Source organism: Diadema setosum, chromosome 8 (genome assembly GCF_964275005.1).
Source record: "Diadema setosum chromosome 8, eeDiaSeto1, whole genome shotgun sequence".
Classification (NCBI taxonomy): Eukaryota; Metazoa; Echinodermata; class Echinoidea; order Diadematoida; family Diadematidae; genus Diadema; species Diadema setosum.
This window is the reverse complement of record NC_092692.1, coordinates 31409040-31434494: the sequence shown is the minus strand read 5'-3', so window position 1 is coordinate 31434494 and position 25455 is coordinate 31409040. Positions and strand designations below refer to the sequence as shown.

At 40.5% G+C, this 25455-nt stretch overlaps 1 protein-coding gene across 1 annotated transcript in view; it reads right to left on the bottom strand.

The window, feature by feature from the left end:
* LOC140232202 (unconventional myosin-XV-like) overlaps positions 1-25455 on the bottom strand; it is a 158702-nt gene that overhangs the window by 34095 nt on the left and 99152 nt on the right. The window contains exons 31-37 of the mRNA XM_072312340.1: positions 24173-25438; positions 22685-22825; positions 21674-21809; positions 18287-18399; positions 15630-15745; positions 14845-14938; positions 11169-11334 (exon numbers count right to left, since the gene is read on the bottom strand). Of these exons, the coding sequence (XP_072168441.1) occupies positions 11169-11334; positions 14845-14938; positions 15630-15745; positions 18287-18399; positions 21674-21809; positions 22685-22825; positions 24173-25438 (2032 nt within the window). The remainder of the gene's footprint in view (positions 1-11168; positions 11335-14844; positions 14939-15629; positions 15746-18286; positions 18400-21673; positions 21810-22684; positions 22826-24172; positions 25439-25455) is intronic.

The following is a 25455-nucleotide window of genomic DNA, read 5'->3' as shown; positions in this document are numbered from 1 at the left end:
TTCCCCGCTTGTCTCAAATAAAACAAAAGAAAAAAAAAAACAACATATACAGCATATATGGGTGTTCCTGTGGGAATTCCATTTCTCTTAATCACATTTCAACCTGATACCTGTTCTAGACACATGCTAAAGATAACTATGTATTTGCAATTTAGATTCAAATAAGCCTAAATACATTAATCTAAAATCTATGAAAAAAAATAACATAAAAAAACAACAACTATGCATTTACTTCATTTAAACTTTAGTCTGCCTCATTTATTACTTCATGTACCGGTACCTTGCTATATAAACATCAGAACTGTATAGATGCTACAAGATTTCTACTTTTCCCTAGGTACAAAGAGAAATGAATTGTAAAATAATACAGAGCATCAATAGTTCTCAGCATTTTTTTGTAACTTTGCCTTAACATTACAGAATACACAGCAAAAAAAAAAAAGCATTAGGATTACATGTACACGGGTGTATGTATGGAAGTCGGGCACTGAGAGCAAAAAAAAAAAAAATAGTTTTGCTTCAGAAGCTATTTTACAACCTTGATCTTGCATTTTGCCTTTCCTCACATGATCTGGAAGAACAGGAAATCATGAGAGAAAACAGGAAGTCATGACTCTGTCATCCTGCACTGTATATCTTTACAGATATCACAACAACTAGCTGCCTCACTGGTATCCATATCCAACGACACAGGAACTGCTGAGCTGGCTGACCTCCTTCCTTCCTTTTTTTTTCCCCTCAGCATAATAACCTTAGCAGCTGAAACCTTCACATAAGCTTGCTTTTGGCTATTTTACTTTAACTCTTGCATATCTAACTAGTATTTAGCAAATAAACAATGTAGCAATACAAAATGTAGCTATCATTAACGAGATAACAAATTCCCCCTCCCCTTTCTTTAATTGTACATGACACATGAATATGGAGGCATGGGCTCACATCTTATGCTCTTAAGTCTATGGCAGCATGTAGTGTGTCTCTTCAAAAAAAGTCTTCCCTTTATTATTCAAAAGACTTCTATCAAATTTGTTTGGTGTCAAATGTCAGCGTCAGATATAATCACACTAGCCCCGGAGACCCGCCGCTCTGCGGCGGGGTCCTGGCGGCTACCCCGCAGTTTCGTTCAAGTGAGAATCACGAACAACTCCCTATTGCCACATATACGGCAACTTCACAAATAAACCATGGCTAAATGTCCATCATAAACACAGTGACAATATAAAATGAAATATACACTACCCCATTGCCTTGGTCCTTCTCACCAATTTATCTGGAAACTGCATAATTTTCCACATTTTTTAGGAGTAGGCGGTCTGCCCTAGTGGAGAGCTTTGCTGCTATTTTGAACGTGTATATCCATCAGTACGCATGCGTAAACAATGACGTCAACGTTACAGACGCAAAAGGATATGAATAATGCATCATCGCACGGTGAATATGCATCATGTAGCGAGTAATACAGCTGTCAATGCACTGCACTGAATGCATTGTGTGCGCATGTGCAAGTGATTGTGAGTTTTAGTGAGCATCAGTGAGCTGAAGATATTTGCCTTATAAGACAGCATTTTCTGCATCATAAGCAATGAAATGCATCAAACAGTCGCCGATGTGAATCATTTAGGTTTAGTCCACCCATGTAAGTATTCCCAGTAGTTTTTGTTGAAAAATTAAGGAAATACAGCGCCGGAACGGCACCCATTTGGTACAACATTAAAATATCGAGGCCAAAACGGCGCAGCCCCAACACTGTACGTTGTACGTTGGGGCTGCTGGTCGCAGTTATAATCACACCTAACTGCAACAGGGAAGCCCAGCAAAGAATACTTTGTACCTTGGTAGTGTCTCTCTGCATGTACACAATTGGGGGATTGGAAACTAAAAATCAAAATGTTCCCTAGAAGCACAATGGCATATCATACAATTGTACAATAAGACATTGGGACTCTGACAAGAGAGCCTCTGCTGGTATCATACATCCCAGAGATTTCCAATAGTACACTGCATACCATTTGCTTCATAGACAGAGGGCGCTGTCGTTCAACACTGACGCCGATTTCAAACCTTCTCATATTTTCTCTGAATTTTGCTGGATTTGACCTATATTTTGCCTGTTGCACTCATAATGTCCTGACTAGTGTGTCATTGTAGCCCAGTGGAATCACCTGGCAATGTTTGGTTGAAACTTTAACCTCAGTTTTGGGAAGATTTTGGAAAACCTTTGCTGTGACGATGACAGTCTACTACTGGTTTCTTGCGGTACTTGCACTGTACGGACCACTGTCCCTCCTGCAAGCCGACGGATTGCCGCCATCCACCTCTACCAAAGCCATGGCCTTCCAGCCGCAGAAATCTGAAGGGTCAAGTACAAACCGAGATTGCAAACGTTTCTTCTATTCTCCATCGGAACTCACGTCATTACGTAATATAGCCACCCGTTCTCGACTGCCCACTGAAGTATTCAACCGGACAAAGGAACTCGGCATCTATAGGCGACGCGGATGCCGAGCTGGTTCTCACAAAAGGAGAGCTATTAAGGTCATTACTGGCAACAGAAATAGAAGAACAAAAACCAGGCCCCGCACCCCCCAGTTACAGAGAATTGAAGGCGTAAGTTCCTCAAACTTGCACTATTTTACATTCCCGACTGTTTACCTCTGCAACCCTCGCTCTCTGAATAACAAACTGGATGAATTTGCTATCATCGTCAAACAACTGGGGTGTGACCTATGTGTAGTAAGTGAAACTTGGTTTCGAGCTGACCAGCCCGAGAGTGACTATGCAGTGAACGATTTCTTGTCCTACGCAAAATCGAGGACTTTTCGGCGTGGTGGTGGAGTGGTGATTTACGCTAGACCTGATTTATCACCTATGACTGTCAGTTTTTTCCCACCACATCCTGATCATGAGATTCTTTGGATTCAAATCAGGCCTAAGAGACTACCCCGTGACGTTTCGTGCATTTACGTAGCGGCTGTGTATTCCCCTCCCGCGTACGATGGCGCCGACGATCTCATCCAGTACCTCATGAACTGTGTCGACGATATAAACACTAGGCACACAAACGCTGGTATCATGATTCTTGGTGATTTTAACCGAGCCGACATCTCTCAGCTTACATGTACGGGTGGTCTTGTTCAAGTTGTGAGGAGTCCCACACGTGGATCTGACATATTGGACCTCATAATCACAAATATGCAAAGAGAGTACTCCGCACCAGACATCCTCTCACCTCTAGGCACTGGTGGCGATCACAATGCTGTGCTTTGGAAACCATCCTATAGTAAAGGTGAGAAACCAAACAAATTGGTCAGTAAAATCACTCGTCCCATGAAAGACTCTGCGATTCGTGGGTTTGGTAACTGGTGTTCACAGCACAACTGGGCTGAAGTCACATCCCCTCAGCTTTCTGTCCAAGAAAAATGTGACAATTTCTATGAAACCCTGCGAGAGAAAATTGATGTGTTTTTTCCGCTGAAATCAACCAAAATGCACTCAAACGATCAACCATGGGTAACGCCTTTCCTCAAAGCGTTGATCTGTCAGAGACAACGAGCATTTCGAACAGATGAGAGGGAGTGGAGACGATTGCGTAACAAAGTTCAAAGGGTGAAAGCGGAACTGAAACGCAACTTCTACAAAGAGCGTGTTCTCAAATTGAAGCAAGAGAACCCATCAAGCTGGTATAGACATATCAAACTCTTGTCATCTGCAGCGAAACCCGCAAGTACCATCACCATACCAGAAATTCCTGATTTGGACGATTATGCTGTCGCTGAAGCGGCCAATAACCACTTCGCAAGCATCAATCTCGACATACCTGTACTTGATCGTGAGAGCTTACCAGCATTCTTGCCCGCCCAACCTCCAACATTACTTCAACCGTATGAGGTCTTCAAGGAGCTGAAACGAATCAAACCACGGAAATCAAGTGGTCCTGATGGAATACCCGCACGTCTTGTCAAAGAATTTGCTATTGAGTTGGCAACACCCCTCTGTGAGGTGCTGAACTCTTCCTACCAGTCAGGTCTTGTCCCAAAGCAGTGGAAAAAGGCAATCATTGTTCCCGTGCCTAAAGAGAAATCTTCCTCCTCGATTGAGAGACATAGGCCGATCTCCCTGACTGATCACTTTGTGAAGATAGCTGAGATTTTTGTTTATCGCCATCTGTTGCGTCACCTGAATCATCAGTTAGACCCGAACCAATATGGTGCCAGAGCAGGTCGCTCCACAGCGCAATGTCTTGTTGACATCTACAACTTCCTGTGTGAAAACGCGGATCGCCCTAAATCCATCACTTCCATCGTCTCTACTGACTTCACTCGCGCTTTCGACCGGGTAGACCACTCAGTCGTGATGCAGAAACTGTTCGCTTCCGGCGTGGCTCCATGGTTGATTGAATGGACGGGCAGTTTCCTGACGGACAGACAAAATCAAGTTCGTTACCGAGGCGTCCTCTCACCTCCAAGAGCGATGTCGGCTGGTGTCCCTCAAGGCACCCGTCTTGGTCCCCTCCTGTTTCTAGTTCTCATTGATGATGCACTGCGTGATTTCTCAATTCGTCGGTGGAAATATGTAGACGATATGTCCCTTGGCGCTGTTGAAATCAGTGGTGCTACGCCCAGTGTGTCCCTGCAACCTGTTTTGTGTGACCTGGAAGTTTGGTGTGGTCACAATAATGTCATGCTAAATCCACACAAATGTCACATTATGCGTGTCAGTTTCCGCAAAACGCCACCACCTGATCTTGATCTCATTCTGTGCAACGATGTTCTGACGGAAGTGTCAGTCATGAAATTGCTCGGTGTGGCTATCCAAAGCGACCTTAAATGGAATCACCATGTGTCCTCCATTACGTCACACGCAGCCTCTCGCCTGTATATGCTCCGCAGACTGAAACAATTCCGACTTCCTCCTGCTGACCTTGTGACAGTATACACTGGATACATCAGACCCCTCCTGGAACATGCCTCCCCTGTCTGGCACTCCGGGCTTACTGTCGCTCATAGTCAGTCATCCGCCATCGAACGTATCCAGAAACGAGCACTGAGAATTATCTTCCCTGGAAATTCCTATTGCACTTCACTCGAGCTAGCGGGGATTCAGGACTTGGCCTCAAGGCGTGTCAAACTCTGCCTCTCCTTTGCCAAGTCTTCCACTAAACTAGAGATTGGAAAAAACTGGTTCATGCTTAACGATTGCGCAAGATCTTCAAGACATACAAAGTTGTACAAAGAACCTAGGTGCCGCACCAACCGTTACAAAAATAGCCCAGTACCATTCATGACTAAACTACTGAATTCTAAATGATGTTATACAGGTCTTACGTTTTGTTTTGCATCATGTTCATCGGCAAATATTACTTCCTTGTAATGTTTCCTTGTATTGTGAGCAAAAGTCGTCTCTTAGGCTCGGAAATTGTTATCATAATTGTACCTTTACTCATGATGGTATTTTATGCAGCCCCTTGTGCTTTATCGTATCATTGCTTTCTTTGTACGATACTATACAGCATTTTCATGTCACGAGAAGTATAATAATCTCACGCAAAACAATCTTTGGTGCACGTGTATTTGGATGACGAACCAACGATATTTTGATCAAGTTTTATGACCATTGACTGGTTGTCCCCCTTTTATCTACACGTCTATACTGCATTGATGATTTGTTTATACAATGATGCGGGGTTTATATGACATTACATTTTGTAGCTTTTGATTTGCAATGGGTAGGTTTTTATTTCCCGTTGTGTGTATGTTACGATGTATACTCCTATTTCCCGTTTTCTCTTGGCCTTTCCGGCTTCTCTCATTTTTCGGCTTTAAGCAGTGCTTTTTGTACTGTATGATTGTAATATGGTTTTTTTTTTGATGCAATGATAATCACATTTAACTGTATATATTTATTTTACGAGAAGAAGAACTAGTTTACCCAACATTATGTCTCATGTCGTATTCGGATAATGAGTTTCGTGTCACTTTGATCAATTTTATGCTCATTGATGTGATCCCTCTTATTTCTTCCTATTTACACCACAAAGATGATATCTTTTGTGTTAAGAGGTATAATGTACGCGTGTAGAGTCTGTGGCTTACACTTATGAAAGCGTTAATTTTGCGTGTTATTTCAATTATTGGATAATCTGTTTGTTATGATACACAATGTACAGGTGTCACGTGCCTCGCAGAACTGTATAATACTTGCTGCAGCCGACACTTTGATTCCTATTTCTCTCTTAACCTCCCTTGGTTCTTGCATGCATGTACAGTGTATATCCCACCCAATATTGTATAGGCGCTCTGTTGGTGTACACCTTCTTATTTCCTTCTTTTTTTTATCCTCTCTGTTTCTTCCGCCCTATGTGTCCTTCCCACCCATACCCCTCTTTCCTCATTCTTCTATTTATCTCTACTCAACTACACCAATTCATTGTCTGGAACATGTTTTGCTGTTTTTCACCCTATTTGTTTGGGAGTGGAATTATATATACTTTGCACATTTTAGAATCCCCCGTAATTAATTCAGTGCAATATACAGTGTATTTCAATAGGCATTCATTGTGCATATCTCCCGAGAAGAATCTCATTGATCAGTATAGGCTTTGATGATCAGGTGCACGTGAGTGATCACTGTGGTGTATCGAGAATAGGAAATCAGCAGGTCTGATAATGTACCAATATGTTGTGTGAGCGTAGTGGTGCGTATGCAAAACATGAGAGAAAGAGCGAGTGAAAGTGACAAAGAGCGAAAGGGCATGTGATAGTGTGTGAGGCAGGTGTCGAAAGAGAGTGTGTGAATACCGAACCATGATCATCTGTGTTTTTGTTATGAGATTATGTTTACGGCTTGCCCAGTCTGTATGTCGACATGTCCTGTCGTATGACCTCGTTTCTTGATGTCAGTATTTTACGTGTTTCATTTGTATGAATACCTTTTTTGTAATATCTATTGTCTCTTTTACGATGTAATTCTATGTGCAATTCAGTCGTATGACTGCGAGACATGAATACTTCAATAAAATACCATTTATCTATCTATCTATCTTTATCTATCTATGAAGCATATAACATTGTCTAAAGCATTTTTCTTTCATTTGAATCATTCACATCTGCTCTCCCTGTGCTGCCATACACTATGCTTATGAGAATATATAATAGGAGCATCAAGGAGGTAAAATGTGTTTGCCGATGTTGGTTTGCAGGACAATATACGGCGGGAATAAGCTAGTTGGCGGAGGTCTATGCTCTTTGAGGTCTCTTTTAAGTTTTCTTCTTTGTTTTGTTTTGTTTTGTTTATAGCTATATCTGAATAATTGATCTAATGGCAATCATGGGCACAAGGTTGCTGACTCTTGAAACGCTCACCACCTGAATTTCCAGAACAACTTGAACAAAGCGGGAAAATTTGAAATACAATATTCCATACATGCAAAACACCAAGTGCTGTATGTGTCTGTCGTAAGATATCAAATATATGCCACATCGACTGAAACATTAAAACAGGGAAAAGCTAGTGATGTGCATGAAGCAATCAATGCCTATGGGATACTTTCAAAGAAACCTCTCTACAAAAAAAAAAAAAAAAAAAAAAAAAAAAAAAAATTTCCTGCCTCCTGAGAGAGTGTAGAGATATGATAAAGAGAAACAGATGAAAGGACTCCAATAAAATGCAACTTTCTACCAATTCACTCACAATACACAAATATATCTTCCAATCACCTTGTTTCTATAACATTGACAAATCACCAGGAGATATATTTCTATTTTTTTCAAAGCAACAAAGATAGATAGATAGATAGAGAGAGAGAGAGAGAGGTGGGGTGGGGAGAAAAACAGTGCTGGTATTGTAAAGAGGTACACGTAAGGCACTGATCAGTGATCCAAAGAGAAAAGAACCAGTGGACAGGTTTGACATTTGAACCCAACATCAATCAAGAGCAGAATCTGATATAATTGGCTGTAAGTTGACTACCAGTTTGCAAAAGCCAATTGTAATCACCTCTAATTCACAGATCCTAATCTTAACCCGTTGAGGACGGTTTGATTTTGCTACAACATGCATTTCCCATAGACACCTGCCCGAGTATACTCGGGACTCGTCCTCAACGGGTTAAGGCTAGGGGGCTACAACTCTGTAAACTCGTTTGTGATTGGCTGGAAAGTATAAAGAAATGATATCTAGTGAAGAAAAAGCGTTCACCACTTTCAACCAATGAGAAAAGCCCTCTCAAAGGCCTGGACGTTGTGGTGGACCCACCCATGTTCATTTCCATGCAGACTGCAATGAGCTTCATACAGTTGTGCAACAGGCTAATTGTGTGCATAAATTTACATAGCCTAGCATAATCATTGTAGCAGTACAACAAAGGCTGAATCTTTTTACTCTAAGATTATCTGCTCATTATGCCAATTCCATAGCATATGAGTAATCTAAATCACATGCAAATGATACTGTATAAGCTGTTATTTTCGCGAATGAGGAGGTCTGGGACATTTTTTTTTGCGAGATGTTGTTACGCGAATTGAAATTGAGGATATCATAAGTGTACTATTAGCCTAACGCATGACAACATTTTCGCGTGTTGTTAAATTCATAAAGTCATACATTCATCCTGAGTAGAGAAGGTACAATGCTGTATCTACATTTAGACCAACATTTGGTCCATAAAATCTGAAATTGCCCCAAAATGTTCCAAATGTGGTTTGTAATTGTTACACACTTTTGTTTATAAAATGAAAAATATACCAATGCTTTTTGGCATAAAAATCACATCAACTGAAAGATGATAGATTATTCTTTACAACATTTATATCTAGACCTTTCTGGGATACAAGAACATGTGTGAATAAATGTGGTGATAACATGTCAAAACAATTTTGAAAAAGATAATTGTACGGCATAACGAGGGCGTCCTACTATTAGAAATGAAATGTTAGGGCGCCCTCACTCAGATTATTACGTAATATGAGAGTTTATAGCATAAGCTTTAACATGATTTATACTGTAAAATGAGGAATATTTGTGTGCATTTTAATTTTGTGAATTTCGCTAGAGCCAAGATTCGCAAAATTAAAATGCACGCGGAAGTTCTTGCCTACACTAGATGCATTTGAATGTTAGAGGCATCTCGCAAAATTTCATATGGCAAAAAAGGTCGTCAGCTCAAATTTGCAAAAATGTCATGACATGAAAATACTGTTTTTTTACAGTATAACATGGTGCAATAATGTCAACAATGGCAATCAGAAGTAGCCACCAACAAAGACATGCCTGCAAAAAGGAAAAATACAATGACATTTTGGCTTGGACTGTGTTACAGATATTGGGAGAAGAATACCTGTCTACGGCCAAAGAGATATATTTGAGACCACTTCTCCTACCTTTTGATTGCCAGCAAGGGGCAGCACATTAACCATCCTACCAGCAAAATATGACGCACTTCTCTGATCCTGGTTGGCAACAATGTGAGATCCCATGCAGAGGACCAACGAACCCAAAGCAAGAACAAGAGCGGCACTCCTCAGGGACACAATAATGGATGACAATCAATTGTCCCATTTTTTTTTTTTTTTTTTTTTTACGTACAGGTACTAAAGCAAAAAACAGTTGTGCAGGGTTGAATGGAACTTTTTCGCATTCATGCATGAATTTCATCTTCGTGAGTGCATGGATGGCTCTTTATTCACGTGCCCACATATAAAGTAACGTGCCCAAACATAATGGAATGGCAATTGGCAGAGGCAATTCAAGGCCACAACAGCATTGTTCAAAGGGTTCATTTACTAGATGATATTCAGAATCGTTCTGAACCCCTGCGGTTTATTCGATCTACCATTTTCTGGAGGGATGTTGATAAAATAGTGAAGAGACACACGTCGAGCAATGATTGGTCGAGACTTTTTTCATTAGTACCACTGAACACTGAAATGAGGTTAATATCCGTTGCCAAGATAACTACCAGTACGTGCGCCTGCCTATATGCTGAATCCTCAATACCAGTGGTTATGAGGAAGAATTTCACGTCAGGTAGCTATTGACTCCCAGCACTCAGCCTTTCATATGAATTATTGATTTACAAATGTAGCTTGCACAATTCTTGTCAAAGAAGAAAGAACACCCCTGGGATGTTTATCATAACAACCATGGTAACAGCTAGGGATAACATCTCTTCCCAGGCAGTATTGCATGCATAGCCTCCCAGCATATTAAGTATAGACTTATCTAAGTTTACATTTTCATATATTCATATCATAAATCAAACTGCACACCTACAAAATTATAATGCCTCTGACACTTTTCAAAGGCAGTTCAAAACATAACAAAAAAATAAATATGAGCAGACTTGGTGACCAATCATCTTTGAAATAATGTCAACTGGACATATAAATACATTTGTAGATAAACATATTCGCACCCTCTTGCTCTCTTTCTCTCTCTCTCTCCGTTTGCAGTTTTCTTGAAAGTATTGTAACTAGGACCAAATACAATGAAATAAAGCTGTAGAATTGTCTTTCAAAATCACCCCAAAATGTTGTGAAACATTGCACTTAATTCTCTCAATAAAATATATAAGAGAAGGCATACTGTAAGATTCAGCTCCAGAGCAGAAGAGATATGAACATGGATGCTTAGAGTTTTATTTACTCTTTATGTATCATGGTGTAAACCCCCTATGTGCTACAATATTGAGACAGCAACATAGTCATGATTTTGAAAAACATACAGGTGTAATGCATTTTGTCATATCCTTGTAATTTTCCTCCAGTTTTGTTACTATGGGCATAAAATGAGTGAAGTTGTATAGAAACTGCGAAGCTTTGCTTAGATGTGAATTTGGTGACAGATCTATGTGTTTTTTTTTCTTTCAAATAACCAGTTGTAGCTTAAAATGCAAGCCACATGTGACAGGATTGCAACTGCAAAAAACGCCTTCATTGTACTGTGGCATTTGGCAATTTTATCGATCAGTTTAGGCTAGTGTGTCGTTCGAGCAGAATATACGAACGTGGCAAGCCGTTGACTGAGTCACACTTGCAAACATGGCACATAAAGAGCTACAGCTATAATTTGATCAATTGTTTGGACTGCCATCCTATCAAAATCACTCCCAAGTTGTGCCAATCAAAAGTCTATGTATTTCGTGATTACCACTGGCAAAAGCCGAGTCTCACCTGGGTCGGTGACGTGATGTTTGCCGGTGACCTTGATGATGTCCCCCTTATGGAAGCTGAGGAGGGTGGTCTCTCGAGTGATGTAGTCCTGGATGGCCCTCACGTGCAGCGAATCTTTCTCTAGGTCTAACACGTAGGCATCCACCATGCTCTTTATCTGGGCAGCCTACAGCCGAGTGACCCAAAAAGATACAACTAGAAATTATCATCTGCACTTTTCTTTTTCCTTACCATACTGTAACTATTGGACGATACAACGGCACGTTATCTTATTTTGACTTGAACAAAAGATGATTATAACTGCCCTTTATATGCAAGGATAGCAGACTTAAAGAAACAGGCCAACGTATTCATGAACTGGTATTGCCAGATCTTCACTCAGATGGAGACAGACTAATATAAAATCACAAAATATGACTGACACTTAACCTGTTGAAGACGGTTTGATTTTGCTACATCACGCATTTCCCATAGACACCTGCCTGAGTATACTCAGGACTTGTCCTCACCAGGGTAAAGTCAATACAATCATGTCTTAAAGGGGATGGCTAGTAACTAATCAGTGGGAATGCTGGGGATGATTGTTCCAATTTTTCTAATGTCCCGTCACTGTACAGGCATGCTAACCTGGAAACATTAAACTACACATTACTTGAATATGAGACCATTCTGAAGCAAATAATTTTCACACAACTATAGATATATAATGCACTCTTAAATTAATCCCACAAGGATTGGAACAATCATCCCATAGCATTCCTACTGATTCCCACTGATCAGCTACTAGCCATCCCGTTTAAGTGGAAGAGTTTCACTTCATGCTCAAAGTGGAGCTGATACATCCACGTATCCACATGTTGTGTTTTTTTTTTAAGAGTCATAAGATGTTCGTTTGTCTTTTTAACTCTCAGACATGAAACAGAGTGTTTGATATCTAAAGTGGTGGGCAACTATGAGTTGGTATGAATAACAGTGACATGCTAGGTTTTGATGGGGAAAACCAAGACGGACAAATCCTTAACACATCTCTGCCTTTCTTTCGCAATTCATGACAAAACACCAAATAAGATTCCACATACAGTGTATGTGACCTGCACCACAAAACCAATAAAAAGTTATGAGCCATGGATTTTCAGTTAAGGGCAGATTTTTAAGAGCAGACTTAAAGCTCTATATATCCCTTATCAGGCCGGGCTTTTTTGGCTATGCTACAGCCAGAGGCGGTGGGGGGGGGGGGGGGGGGGGCATCGGTTGTGCGATCGCGATGAAATTTGGCATGCGTGACACCCACGTCATAATCTACAAGATTGTATCATAAAATTTTTTTAAACAATCAATTTCTAATTTCAATTTATTAACTATGCAAACTAAGCTCAAGATCATATTTCAGCTTTTATAAAAGCATTGAGAGTCTACTTTTTGGTCTGTAAATCCATTTTAGCATATTCAACAATTGTACAGCACAAAAAATTCCAAACTCACTTCAATTCTTATGTATTTTATTGCTTTCAGAATTTCTTATGTATTTCTTTGTTTTTTTAACTTTTGTTTTTTCTTTGTTTTTTTATTGGAAATTGTCACTGACCACTTTTCTACCATAACTGGCATAAAATTAATCAATGAAAGTGATTAATTGTAAACATAATCAGGTTTTTATGAATTTCATGACAGAGCACTGTTTTCCATAGGAAATGTACACAAAATCACAAAATTGTGCCCGTTTGGGGGTGACATGCCGTTACAAAAATGGGCATGGCTTCGAAAAGTATGCGCGGACGTTGCAAATTTGGTCTCAAAAGTTGCGTGAGACTTGAACAAAGAAAGTCAAGAAGCCTTGCGACGAGGCCTTCTCGTGTTACAGAATTATACCGCGAAACGTTGAGGGGGCAGATTCCCTCCCACCCCACCCCCCCGCCTTGTTAGGCCCTAAAGTATAGGAACTACTTAAGCGCTTCATCTTACCAAACCGTGCTTACTGTGCAATGAATGGGGAAAAAAAAAAAACAGGATGTGAAACACAAACAATGAAGAGATTATCAGATTACGCGGGAATTGATCATGCTCTAATAACACATACTATCCATGACTAACACCGCCTATCACAGCAGTAACATCATCCTTTTATATTAGAGTTGAAAGTGAAGAGTGTGTAAACAGTTTAATTTAGAAATGAAAAGAGGACTCTAAGAGACACCTAATCACACTTTTCTACAAAAAAAAAGCTTTCCAGAAAAACTGAAAGAAACATAATTTCCCATTCTTTACTTTACCATAATGTGATTAAAATTTTGCTCCTTCAGAAACTATGAGAACCTGAAGATTAACTACACTGTAGGTTGACCCATCTCACCTATTTTGGCCCTGACACAAAATTAGTGTGTGCAACTTTTTGTTGCTTTTATTATGTATGGTCACATAAATTATTGTGTACACCACTTCACAAGTATAGTTTCCTGTACTTGCCAATTGGGGCTTGTAAAAAAATTTCTGTGAGCTGTTGAATTCATGATAGAGAATCACTTTGATAGACAAAGAAAGTGTTATCCGTTCTCATGAGAATAGTTACCTATTTTCAACCTTGTAGATGATAAACACACTGACGGTACACATTACAATTTCACAAATATTCATTCATGTTGTTTTGAAACTAGTAAAAAAACAGAAAATATAACATGTTTACTAGTGACGCTTCACAGCATGTGTTTTCAATGCAACACAATATAAACAAGTTTTCTTCTTTCCAGTTCTGTTATGTTTTTTAGTGTTTTTAAGGCTTTTGTATTTTTAGTGGTGTTCAGGTTTTTGTAACTTAGTGTTGTTCAGGCTTTTGTAGTTTAGTGTTGTTCAGGTTTTTGTATTTTAGTGTTGCTCAGGTTTCTGTATTTTAGTGTTGTTCAGGTTTTTGTATAGGTTCTTAGGTTGTCACTCATCACTTTCTGATTTGACCTCCACTCTATCTCTCTCATTACCTCCACTCCTTTCCTATTCATATGTGTTCATTTACTGCATCCCTCACATATTATTCTTTTGTTTAATATTCAGTGCTTGGGTAATCAACCCAACTAGTAGCTAGGCCATCTCTATCCTACTTGATTTCATGGGTTGTTTTGGGGTGAATCTGGTTCTTCCATTTATCTTGGGCTCCTCCATTTCTTTTATTTCTATTGGTTCTTCTAGTATATATATTAGAATATGCAGATATACTCTATGTAAATAATGTTCACTGAGGTACACTTTGCTGAAAGCAAGCGGCTCCACAATGAATCCAATGCACCTCAAGACTTCAGCCTACACAACTTACTTTGTACTTGTGTTCACTAACACGTAACACGCCTACACTGTTGTTGATGTTTCTGCTGTAAATCCAATCAACCAATTTCTGCATTGGCACTGTTCAGAGGCCAACATGCAGAGGCATCCACATTTGAACAGTGAGAAGTACCACAACATCATCATGGACGTAGAAAAATTAGCTTGTAGAATTTCTCTCTGTGAGTTCGTACTGGTCAAACCATAACGACATCTCCTATAAAGACAGTGAGAACCTGAACCCGTTGAGGATGAGTCCCAAATATACACGGGCAGGTGTCTATAGGAAATAGGTGTCTATGGGTAGCAAAATCAGTCCGTCCCCAACGTTAACTAAAAAAACTGTGTTACACAATGATACACATACCTTTGTAGTAAAGAGTGGGATGAAGGTGCCGTCGGCAAGGCTGATCTTCAGTGTGTGATTGGAAGACACCAGAAGCTGGCCAAGGTCTGAGAAGCTGTGGATGCACATAATGGAGATTAGACATGTACTGTAAAACAAGATATTTTCGCGGCATGAAATTTTTGCGAAAATTGCATCTAACATTTAACGATCACTGCATATAGTAGTGTTGACATGAGTTTTTGCATGCCCTTTAATTTTGCGAATCTTGGCTCTTGAGAAATTTGGGAAATTGAAATGTACGAGAACATTCCTCATTTTACAGTAGTCAGTTAACCAGCAGATGGTGGCATTGACGGTGATGATGATGATGATAACGAAAAGGAAAGTACGTAGAAGAAGAGGAAGAAAACAAAGAAGAAAAGAAGAAATCAGGAGGAAGAGGAGGAGAAAAAAGCACAACTTTAAGAAGAATAAGAATGAAAAAGGCAAAAGAAGATGACACACACACACACAAAAAAAGAGAAGATAAACAAGAGGAGGAAGACCAGGAACGCAGCAGAAGAACACATAGAAACAAAAAAATAAAAAAGGGGAAGAATATACAGAATAAGGAAAAGAAGAAACAACAAAAGTCAAGGATGGTGAAAAAGACCTATAAGACAGAAGAATAATAGAAAAAGAAATGGCAAATGGATGGAAACACTATTATGCTTCAACAATATACAGATAACAAAGTCTGTGATTAAGAGTTCGACTTTGACATCGGTGCATGATATCGATACTTGGCCACATAATGCACTCACTTGAAGGACTCCATCACGACTAGCTGGTCCTTCATTGGGTCCGATTCGTGGCTTACAAGGTAAATACCATTATCGCTGACACACAGCCACCTCACTCCACGATGCTGGCTACCACCCTGGGATGATTGGAAGGATTATTTAAAATGATGAAGAGACTTCAGGAGATTCGACTGACTGTCATACAATTGTCTCTCATATTTATCAATGTGGCATCAAAGCACTGGCAGGAAAGGATCTGCTCAGATTCCCCTATTATTTGTAAATTATTTACAACAAATACCATTATCATGGTCATTAATCTGACACTAGTATCACTTGAAATGGGTTAATAACCCTCCACATCCCATACATACTGCAAATGCAGGTCAGATGTTAATGAGCAAGCAAATATCCCTATGACTGGGTTAAACTTAAACAACATATTTCATTTGCTACTGCTAGCAATGCCACTGGTTCTTTCATTACCCAATTGCAATGCCAGATTTGCTCAGCATTAAGGAATAAAACCGCAGTAAGCTATTAAAACCAGAAAGAGGTACAATTATAATTCCATGCTGTTTTGAAAAACTTGAGGGGTAAAAACTCAAAAGCATGCAAATCCACATGAACGTCATTGTGCTGAATACAGGCCCAATTAGCAAAGTTAGTGATTAGCATTTTAGATTGGCTTCAACACTTAACATCAAAGTGGCCGTATTAGTTAAGCCAACAGAAAGAAAGAGCATTGCAAAGTGTTAACTTCTCCAATGTGCATATCAAGTAAAACAATAAAAAGTTTATGATTAGTTCATCACCAAACAAAACAAGCATTTATGAAGGATCATTTCTGCACTCATTAATTGCAAGATTATTCATTGTAGTGATGTCAATTATCCAAAAGATACCAAATTGACATATTCAAACAGAGCACAGTGATTACTGAGTATAGCAAAATCTGCAAAATAGGTCAATCACTCCCACCCCCCTCCCCCATACATTTTTTATTTGGAGCAGAACAGCAAAATAGGTGCGTTGACATGTGCAAATTGGATAATACAATGGTATCGTCCTCTTACCATTCTCTTACTGACTGGCTTATACATAAAAAAAAGAAATAAAAACAAATAACTTTTCCTCAGCTGTACCTCATCTTGACAACTCATCAATGGTTTAATGCAAAAAACATAATTTCTTTGTTTTAATGATGCTGAAAGATGGAAATTAGGTGACGATTAGTGTGCGGTCTTCAGAAGATATGTAGGGCAATAACATCACTTTAACAAGGAAAAGTAGAAATTACGCGGTGCGTAATATATGTCCCCGCCGGAAGTAGCATTTAGTAGCAAAATGTACAATATAGGTAAAAAGATGAAGGTCAAAGGTCAAAGAAGTCAAAGGTCAAAATTCTATGTAGAAGTTTTGAAGCCCTCACCTAGTGCCATCACATAAAGCAAACGGAATCAAAATCGGGTTAGAAATGGCGAAGGAGTAGCATTTTGTAGCCAATGTACAATATAGGTAAAAAAAATCAAGGTCAAAGGTCAAAGAAGTCAAAGGTCAAATTTCTGTGTAGAAATTTTGAAGCCCTCACCTAGTGCCATCACTTAAAGCAAACGGAATTGAAATCGGGTTACAAATGGCAAAGGAGTAGCATTTTGTAGCAAAATGTACAATATAGGTCAAAAATCAAGGTCAAAGGTCAAAGAAGTCAAAGGTCAAAATTCTGTGTAGAAGTTTTGAAGCCCTCACCTAGTGCCATCACATAAAGCAAACGGAATCAAAATCGGGTTAGAAATGGCGAAGGAGTAGCATTTTGTAGGCAATGTACAATATAGGTCAAAAATCAAGGTCAAAGGTCAAAGAAGTCAAAGGTCAAAATTCTGTGTACAAGTTTTGAAGCCCTCACCTAGTGCCATCACTTAAAGCAAACGGAATTGAAATCGGGTTACAAATGGCGAAGGAGTAGCATTTTGTAGCAAAATGTACAATATAGGTCAAAAATCAAGGTCAAAGGTCAAAGAAGTCAAAGGTCAAAATTCTGCGTAGAAGTTTTGAAGCCCTCACCTAGTGCCATCATATAAAGCAAACGGAATCAAAATCGGGTTAGAAATGGCGACGGAGTAGCATTTTGAAGCAAAATGTACAATATAGGTCAAAGGTCAAGGTCAAAGGTCACAATTGAAATTCTGTATAGAAGTTTCAAAGCTCCCATGTAGTGCTATCATATAAAGCAAACAGAATCGAAATCGGGTTAGAAATGGCGAAGGAGTAGCATTTTGAACATTTTGATCACACACGGACGCACACACGGACGGACACACGGACACACGGACACACGGACACACGGACACACGGACGGACACACACACGTACGGAGCCCGTTTCATAGTCCCCTGCTCGAACTCGTTCGGCGGGGACAATAATGATGTCATTCACTCTGCATACTATATACAAGTATATGGTCATAACTGATGTCATTGTTTTTGCCAGAATATGTAAAACTTGATATCACTTTTTTTCTTCAATTTCATATTCAATTTGGGAGAAAGTTTCCCTACTTTTTTTGTTCAGTATTCTTCCGCTGATTGAAAAATCAACTTGAACGTGGTTTGGGGTATCATGTTTTACGTGTCCCGCTTCACCCAGCCGCTTTCAAGAGCAGTGATGGCGATACTCACATGGACCGGAAAGAATCTGGCAAAGTACAGGGGCAGCTGCCTAGCTGCCTCGATCACCTCCTTGCGGTGGGCACTCTTTTGGGACACATTCTTTGGGGTGATGCCATACTTGTCTGGGTGGCGGTTAGAGCAAAGCAGTGCAAAAAACATACAGCCAACCTCAAAGTGTTAGGTTAGTTGAAAAGCACAAGCAGTTAGCACTCCAAGCAATAACCCTGAGCTCTCTTCTTGCAATTTCCAACCGATCTCTACCAGAAGCTTATTGGTTTATGATGCTTTAACATAATCTCTCTGCGTATCACAACTTTTGATGAAATGCATGAAACACCTTGAATACACATGAAATAACCCCTGAAAATCAAAGTGTTTCCCAATTCATCTGCCCGCTAGCAAGAGCTTTAGATTTGTTTTGTTCATTGTCTTCTTAGGTCACCAGCTCATGAAAATGAAGCTGCAATATTCCCCAGGACAGATACTGGTAGCTGGTATACAGCAGCAATAAGAATTTTACTTTTGCCCTAAAATTTGATGGTTAGGCTATCATCTTAACCAAAATAAAACAATCTCCATTTAAAGGGGCATTCCAGACGATTTTCATAATTTCACATCATATAATACATAAATCAACAGCTCCATGTGTAGATTTGTGGAATTTATTGTGGTCCTTGAGTAGAGAAAAAATACTTTGAAAAAACTTTAAACAAATTACACTGAACAATGATGATGACGTAGGAGCCTCACATATTTCAGAAATGTAGCAGTGTAATTCCCATTACAATACTGCCAGTTTGCAAGTTCACCTGTGGATAATGTATGCATGCCTTCTTCTTTTGCTCTGCTTCCTTGAGCCCCAACTTGTGCATTCTTATGGTGACTCTGCCATGTCATCATCCTTGTTCATTGCAATTTGTTCTAAATTTTGAAAACATTCTTTTTCCTCATCCCAATCACTATAAATTCTGAAACTCTGTACCCGGTATAACCAATTTATAGTTGTTCATATGTAAAAGTCTGAAAATCATCTGGAGGTCTCCTTTAAAGGTATTCTCCAGGAATAGGAAAAGGAATAGAGAAAAAAACAACTAGATTATATGCTATAAAATGAATCTTCCAGTGTGGCAGTGAATAAGAGGTTGGGCCTTCCCTCCCGAGGCCCACCACAAACAATATCTTTATCCAGGGTGCCATACACTGGCAATATAAAAGTGATTCAAACTTAGTGTTTCCTGGTAAAATCCTTGATACTTCTAATTATGAATGGCTTTGTGCATTCGATAAACTAATGCTCTATCAAAATTCTGCAGCAATTAAATATGGCAAGAAGCAGGCATTTGTAATGCCAATGTAGACGTAAGTAAAAACAAATGAAAAAAAAAAAAAAGCTGATATTGTTAAAGGGTGTGTACAGTTCTGGTCGAGGTAAGGATCTAGCTTTTAAAGTTTTGCGAAATATTCAGAAAGCACTCTATGAGATGTCAAAGAGCATGCGATTCTAAGGGGTATCAAAAGTTTATTTTGATGAAAATCAGTTTTGAAATGGCTTAGATATCCAAAAACAACGTGAAACAAAGGAGATTCTAATACAAGGCATGGCCTGTAGTCTTTTATTATTATCACTTTTTTTATATCTCAGCCATTTGAAAACCAGTTTTCATCAAATAAACATTGAATCCTTCTCATATTTCATAAGAGGTTTCTCATTATGTCACTTAGGAATGTAAAACACATGAATCCCCACCGCAACCAGTACTGTACAGCCCCTTTAAGCAAAACAAAACTTGGAATAAGTATCATCAATGCACTTGTATGGTTAATCACATGAAGTAAGCAATAAGTAAGATGCAAGCATGGTGTTACCGCAAACCTCTCTTCATCATTTACATTACCATGCAAACTTCCAAACAACACATAAAGTGAACATTAATGGATAAATAAAGTCTTGTTAGAGCCACATTCCAAAACCTGGGTTAACCCGTTGAGGACGGACTGATTTTGCTACAACACGCATTTCCCATAGACACCTGCCTGAGTATACTCGGGACTCGTCCTCAACGGGTTAATACAGTATACATCTAATATGAATATATCATCACACCCATCACCAGTGCATTGCATATATAAATCATATGATAGGATATGAAATACACTTGAAGTATGTTCTCAAGTGACAAGGTGGAGGTCATACGCTTGAAGTTTGGGTCTGAAAGCCCCCACATTCTGGGTTGATGGCCTCACAAAATCAATCGGGAAGTACTATAACTCATTGCTCTGAATGATCATGAACAAAGCATTAAGTGCCATTAATCAACATAGAAAGCCAATAGTCATTTGTGTGTGTGTGTGTGTATGTGTGTGATTTTTTAATTCTTTTATTTATCTATTGGGGGATAGGAGTGGTGCTAAAACGTGAACTGCCGCTTGTACGTCACGAAGGAATACAAACATCTATTGGTTACAGCCTGTAGGTACAATTGTATAAACACTCCATAAAATATTTTCCTGGAATGGACAGTTCCTGTTTTTCTCGCAATCATATTTTGATCCATCTATTCATTTGTTTGGATTGTGATTGTTACACAATAAGCTGTCCTGAAAATTACTGAGTTGAATATATCATACTGACTAATTTCTTTTTATCTATAATTCTCACTCTCTCTATCTGTATGTTTAGGTCTGTCTCTGTTTGTTTGTCCATCTGTCTCTCTGTTTCTTTCATTTTCTCCTTCACTAAATTCACTTTGAACTTCTTTTCATAACTTTAATCTGACTGTCATAAAGTCCTTTGAAGTTTCAGTTTCTGTTTGTCACACAGAGACTACAATTGATAAATACCAAAGGATTTGTAGGAATCCTCTTACAATTACTTGAAAGACAGGCAGTCCTGTTACGAAAGAGGTAAAAATGCCTCTGGCAAAAAAGAAAAAAAATGAAAAAATAAAGAAAGAAATTAAATGTCTGATTAAAAATACCCACGGCCTGACTAAAGACGAGAATTGCAGTTGTTGTTGTTTTTTTTTTAACTGATCGCTGACTACTACCCGCAGAAAAAATAATAAATAAAAGTAAAGAAGTACAACAGGGCTACCCATTGTAAGTGCATGTACATGTATCATGAAATGGGGCAGTGTATGATGTTTCTTGTCCCAGGTAAATAATAGTAAACATCTTCAATTGTAATGCCCCCAGGGCCATCAATCAAAATGCAGTCTTTGCTTGATGCAACATTTCAGAGAGTAAAACCCATGAAAAATGAGTTGAGAATTAATGCTCGGTGGGGATACTTATTGATATGCTATGAGGCTTGATCATGAGACACCAGTAAAGGCACTCCCCTCCCCCTTGAAGTCAGTCCTGGGCCATGTACATGTATGGTGATGATCGACTTACCAACTAGGCTTGCCATCAGCCGCTTCTCCCCTTTGCGCATGCGAATACAGCTGTTGCTGAAGACGTCGTAGACGATCTGGGAGAAGATGAGCTGCTGGGCTGTGGGGTTGCCAAGGCGCTCCCCAGGAGTGAATACCTGACATGGTCGAAGGGGGTGGTAAACAGGAGCTTATTATCAAATATGGCAGGATCTTGCTGATTGTCACAAATACCAAAGTCATGGCTCGACACTAACTTTTTTCTCTGGTGACCAGTTCGGGCCGCTAAAATCCTTAAATCTGAAACTTGGGTGGCCCAAAATATTTTTTTGCTTTTGTTTCAGGCCATCACATATCTTTTTAATCCATAAAGGACGAGTCCCGAGTATACGTACGGGCAAGTGTCTATGGGAAATGCGTGTTGTGGCAAAATCAGTCCGTCCTCAATGGGTTAAAAGATATGTGGTGGCCTGAAACAAAAGCATATGTAACAATCCACTTTGAACTTATATGCCTGATTGGGCCAACAAAAGATAACTTTTTTTGGAATCCCAACGTCAACTTTTAATGGCCGGAGGCCACTGCTAAATGTTAAGCACTGGTTAAATTATCAAATTATCAGATTTTGTCTAAACTTGCAAACAGCGACATAATCTAAAGATGGATCAGCACCTATTCTATTGTCTTCATCTAAGTAAAATGTTGAAATAACAAGATTCCGCAAGTGTGGATTTACATTCTCTGTATAAAGCCTACACTGCAATAAACCCCAGACAAGGCAGTTTAAATCAAATCTGAAGTTTTACATCCAGTCCATACACCAAAAAAAAAAGCATGAAACAAGCATAATACTTCCAAATGAAAGTCTTTTGGCATGCTTTGGCATGTTATGAGCTTTAATGTAATGGAAAGTAATTTGCATAATTTGTGGACTAGATCATAGCAGCCTTGGTAAATTCCAAACAATGTGGCTATCCCATAGACTTTGTTTGACACTGAGTGAGCCAGAACAGATGAGTAAAAGTTTGTTCACCTCTTTCCTGATGGTGAGGTTCCAGCGGACCCGGGTGTACATGTAGAAGGACGACTGGCCGACGGGGTAGATCAGAGTTTGCATCTTCTCCATCTCCTCAACATCCGCATCAGAGAGGGCATCTGGGATGGTGGAGGACGTCTGGAGGAGACAGTAATTGGTATCTTGGGGTAAGTGATGAACAATTGTGCAACTTACAGTAAAACACAAAATGTAGGAATAAAAAGCCTTGTGTAAAATGATTTTAGAGAAAGAAAGTTGTAGGTTGGGAGAAGGCAAGAACATAAGAAGGACAGGGGTCAGACAGATTCATCAACTAATACCTGTATCAGAGAGGTCATTTGGGATGGCTTCGCAGATGTCAAAAAAGACATCTGACAATTAAAGAGACAATGAAAGCATCTTCTGTTATATGTCGCTAGCATCTCTTTACTGGTGTAAACATGGAGATTGAAGCTGGTGGGCATGAAAGGTTGCAAGAATATCCAAATGGATGAAGGACAGCAAAACAGGAGAGAAAATGAAAGTTTATAGTAAGAGAAAAGAGGAAGAATTAGGAGATGCTGCGGATGATGAGGAAGAGATGCAAATGAGAAGGAAATACAGGTGTAGTACAATAACATAATTATCATTAGTAGTAGTAGTAGTAGTAGTAGCAGTAGTAGTAGTAGTAGTAGTGGCAGTAGTAGTAGTAGCAGTAGCAGTAGCAGCAGTGGTAGTCAGAGCAGTAGTAGCAGAAGTAGTAATAGCAGTACAGTATTCATCGCATAATCGGGCATCTGATAATCGGGAACCTCGCTTAAATGACATACGCCTCCCAGAAACATTTCCAATGCATGTTATTTTCACTGGATAATCGGGTGGGGACCTCTGATAAACGTGACAATTTTTCTTCAAGCAATCTTTGATTTTGTTGATATTTTACACAAAAAATCTACCAAAATACCACAAAAATATTTCAAAGATTCCCTATCAGTTGTCGTTTACATCGAACTTACAAAGCAAGCTTCGGACTGGTGTGTTTTGACCTCCTTCCATCCAGTACACGTACATGCATAGCCACGAAAGCACCGTGTATAAGTATCCATGCCATTGCGAAACACATGCTTTCGCGAACATTCTTCTCCCCTACATAAGCAAAGCCATGTGCTCTCTTGGTCTCCTGGTTGCGATTACTCTACAGTACATCATTGCGAGAATGCAGGGAGAGCTAGAGGGTCGCGCCAAGGGGTAGTGTGGTTGTGTATTCATGTACATGTACAGTACGTCAGTATGCATGTGTGTGTGTGTGTGTGTGTGTGTGTGCACTACATGTACATATTGTATGCCGTTAGTGTATGGTGACGAGTGCTCATCGCGAAATCGGGCACCCCGCTTGAAGGGGCCGTGTTTGCTACTCCCAACCTGTCCCGATTATGCGATGAATACTGTACTAACATACAGCAGGTTGACTACTTTTGCAAGTCTCGATAAGCAACACTAACTCACCACAGATGGGGTGTCGTCAATCTCTTGGATGATTCCTTGTGCTTTGAGGATCTCCACAGATGGCATTTCTGTCTCTGTCTGAGTGGCCTGAACTGCAATCTCCTTCCGCTCCTCTTCCACAATTGGAGGTGGTGGTGGTGGTGGTGGAGGTGGGGGAGCAGGGTCAGCAACCGCTACTGCTGCTGCTGCCACTACCACGGGGGCAGGTGGTGGAGAAGGCACTTTGGGTGGAGGAGGCGGAGAGGCTGGCTTGGCAATGGGAGGAGGAGGTGGCGGGGGAGGCGTGGTCTTTGGTGGTTCTTTCTTTGGTGATGGTGGAGGAGCCGTCTTCATCTGCTGCTGCAGCATCAACAAGGCCTCTGCGTGGTGGTCCACCTTCTTGTTGTACTTTTTGGCAACTACTGGGGGCGGCGACTTGACCCTTGCGGGTGGTGGAGCTTCCGGTGCGGATTCTTTGCTGGCCACAACGTGGCCGATGCCCTTCGGACCAATGTTTTTCGTCTTCGTCTTCCGGAGGGTACTGGCGCGCCCCTGGAGCATCTCTGGGGTGATGGGGTTCACAGGTGTCCTCAACTGCTGAGGGGCCTCTGCCTGCTGACTCTGCTCCAGCTGGAGACGGCCCACCTCCACTTCTTGTTTCTGCTCTTCCGCCTTGCGGGGTGGCCACACAATTTTGCCAATGCGGACGGTCCGCGCCCTGTCCTTCACATCGTCCATGGGGATCGTTTTGCCACCCTTGGAGACAAGCTGTGGGGGTGGGGGTGGTGGTGGTGGTGGTGGTGGTATCCCCCGACTGTTTACTGGGAAAGCAGGTGATGTTGGAGGCGAGACTGGGGAAGCCTTCAGAGCAGTCGTCTCTCCATTGGAACCAGTGGTGATGCTGACAACCTCCTGGTTGAAGTGAATGCTCTTCTTCTCACCAGACGATGGAGCAGATGGGGCAGCTGCAGGCTGCTTGATGGCACTCCTCAGAGGGGCGCTGCTCATTGGAGGCGGCGGAGGAAGGGGAGGGGATATCGATGGGGAGGAGGAAGAGTAGGTGGGAGAAGATGCCGACCTGGAGGAGGAGGATAGCCGCTTCTTGGGCGGGGCTCCATTCAGGGATGGCTGCACCTGTGGCTGCTTGCTCTGCTGCTGTTGCACCTGGGTCTGTGCTGTAGCTACCGCAGCGGTAGTCATGGCTTGGGTCTGCTGCGTCTGTTGACTCAACTGTTGCATGGTCTGCATTAGTTGCTGCTGAGTTTGCTGCAACTGGAGTTGTTGTGCCTACATCAGGGGGCAAT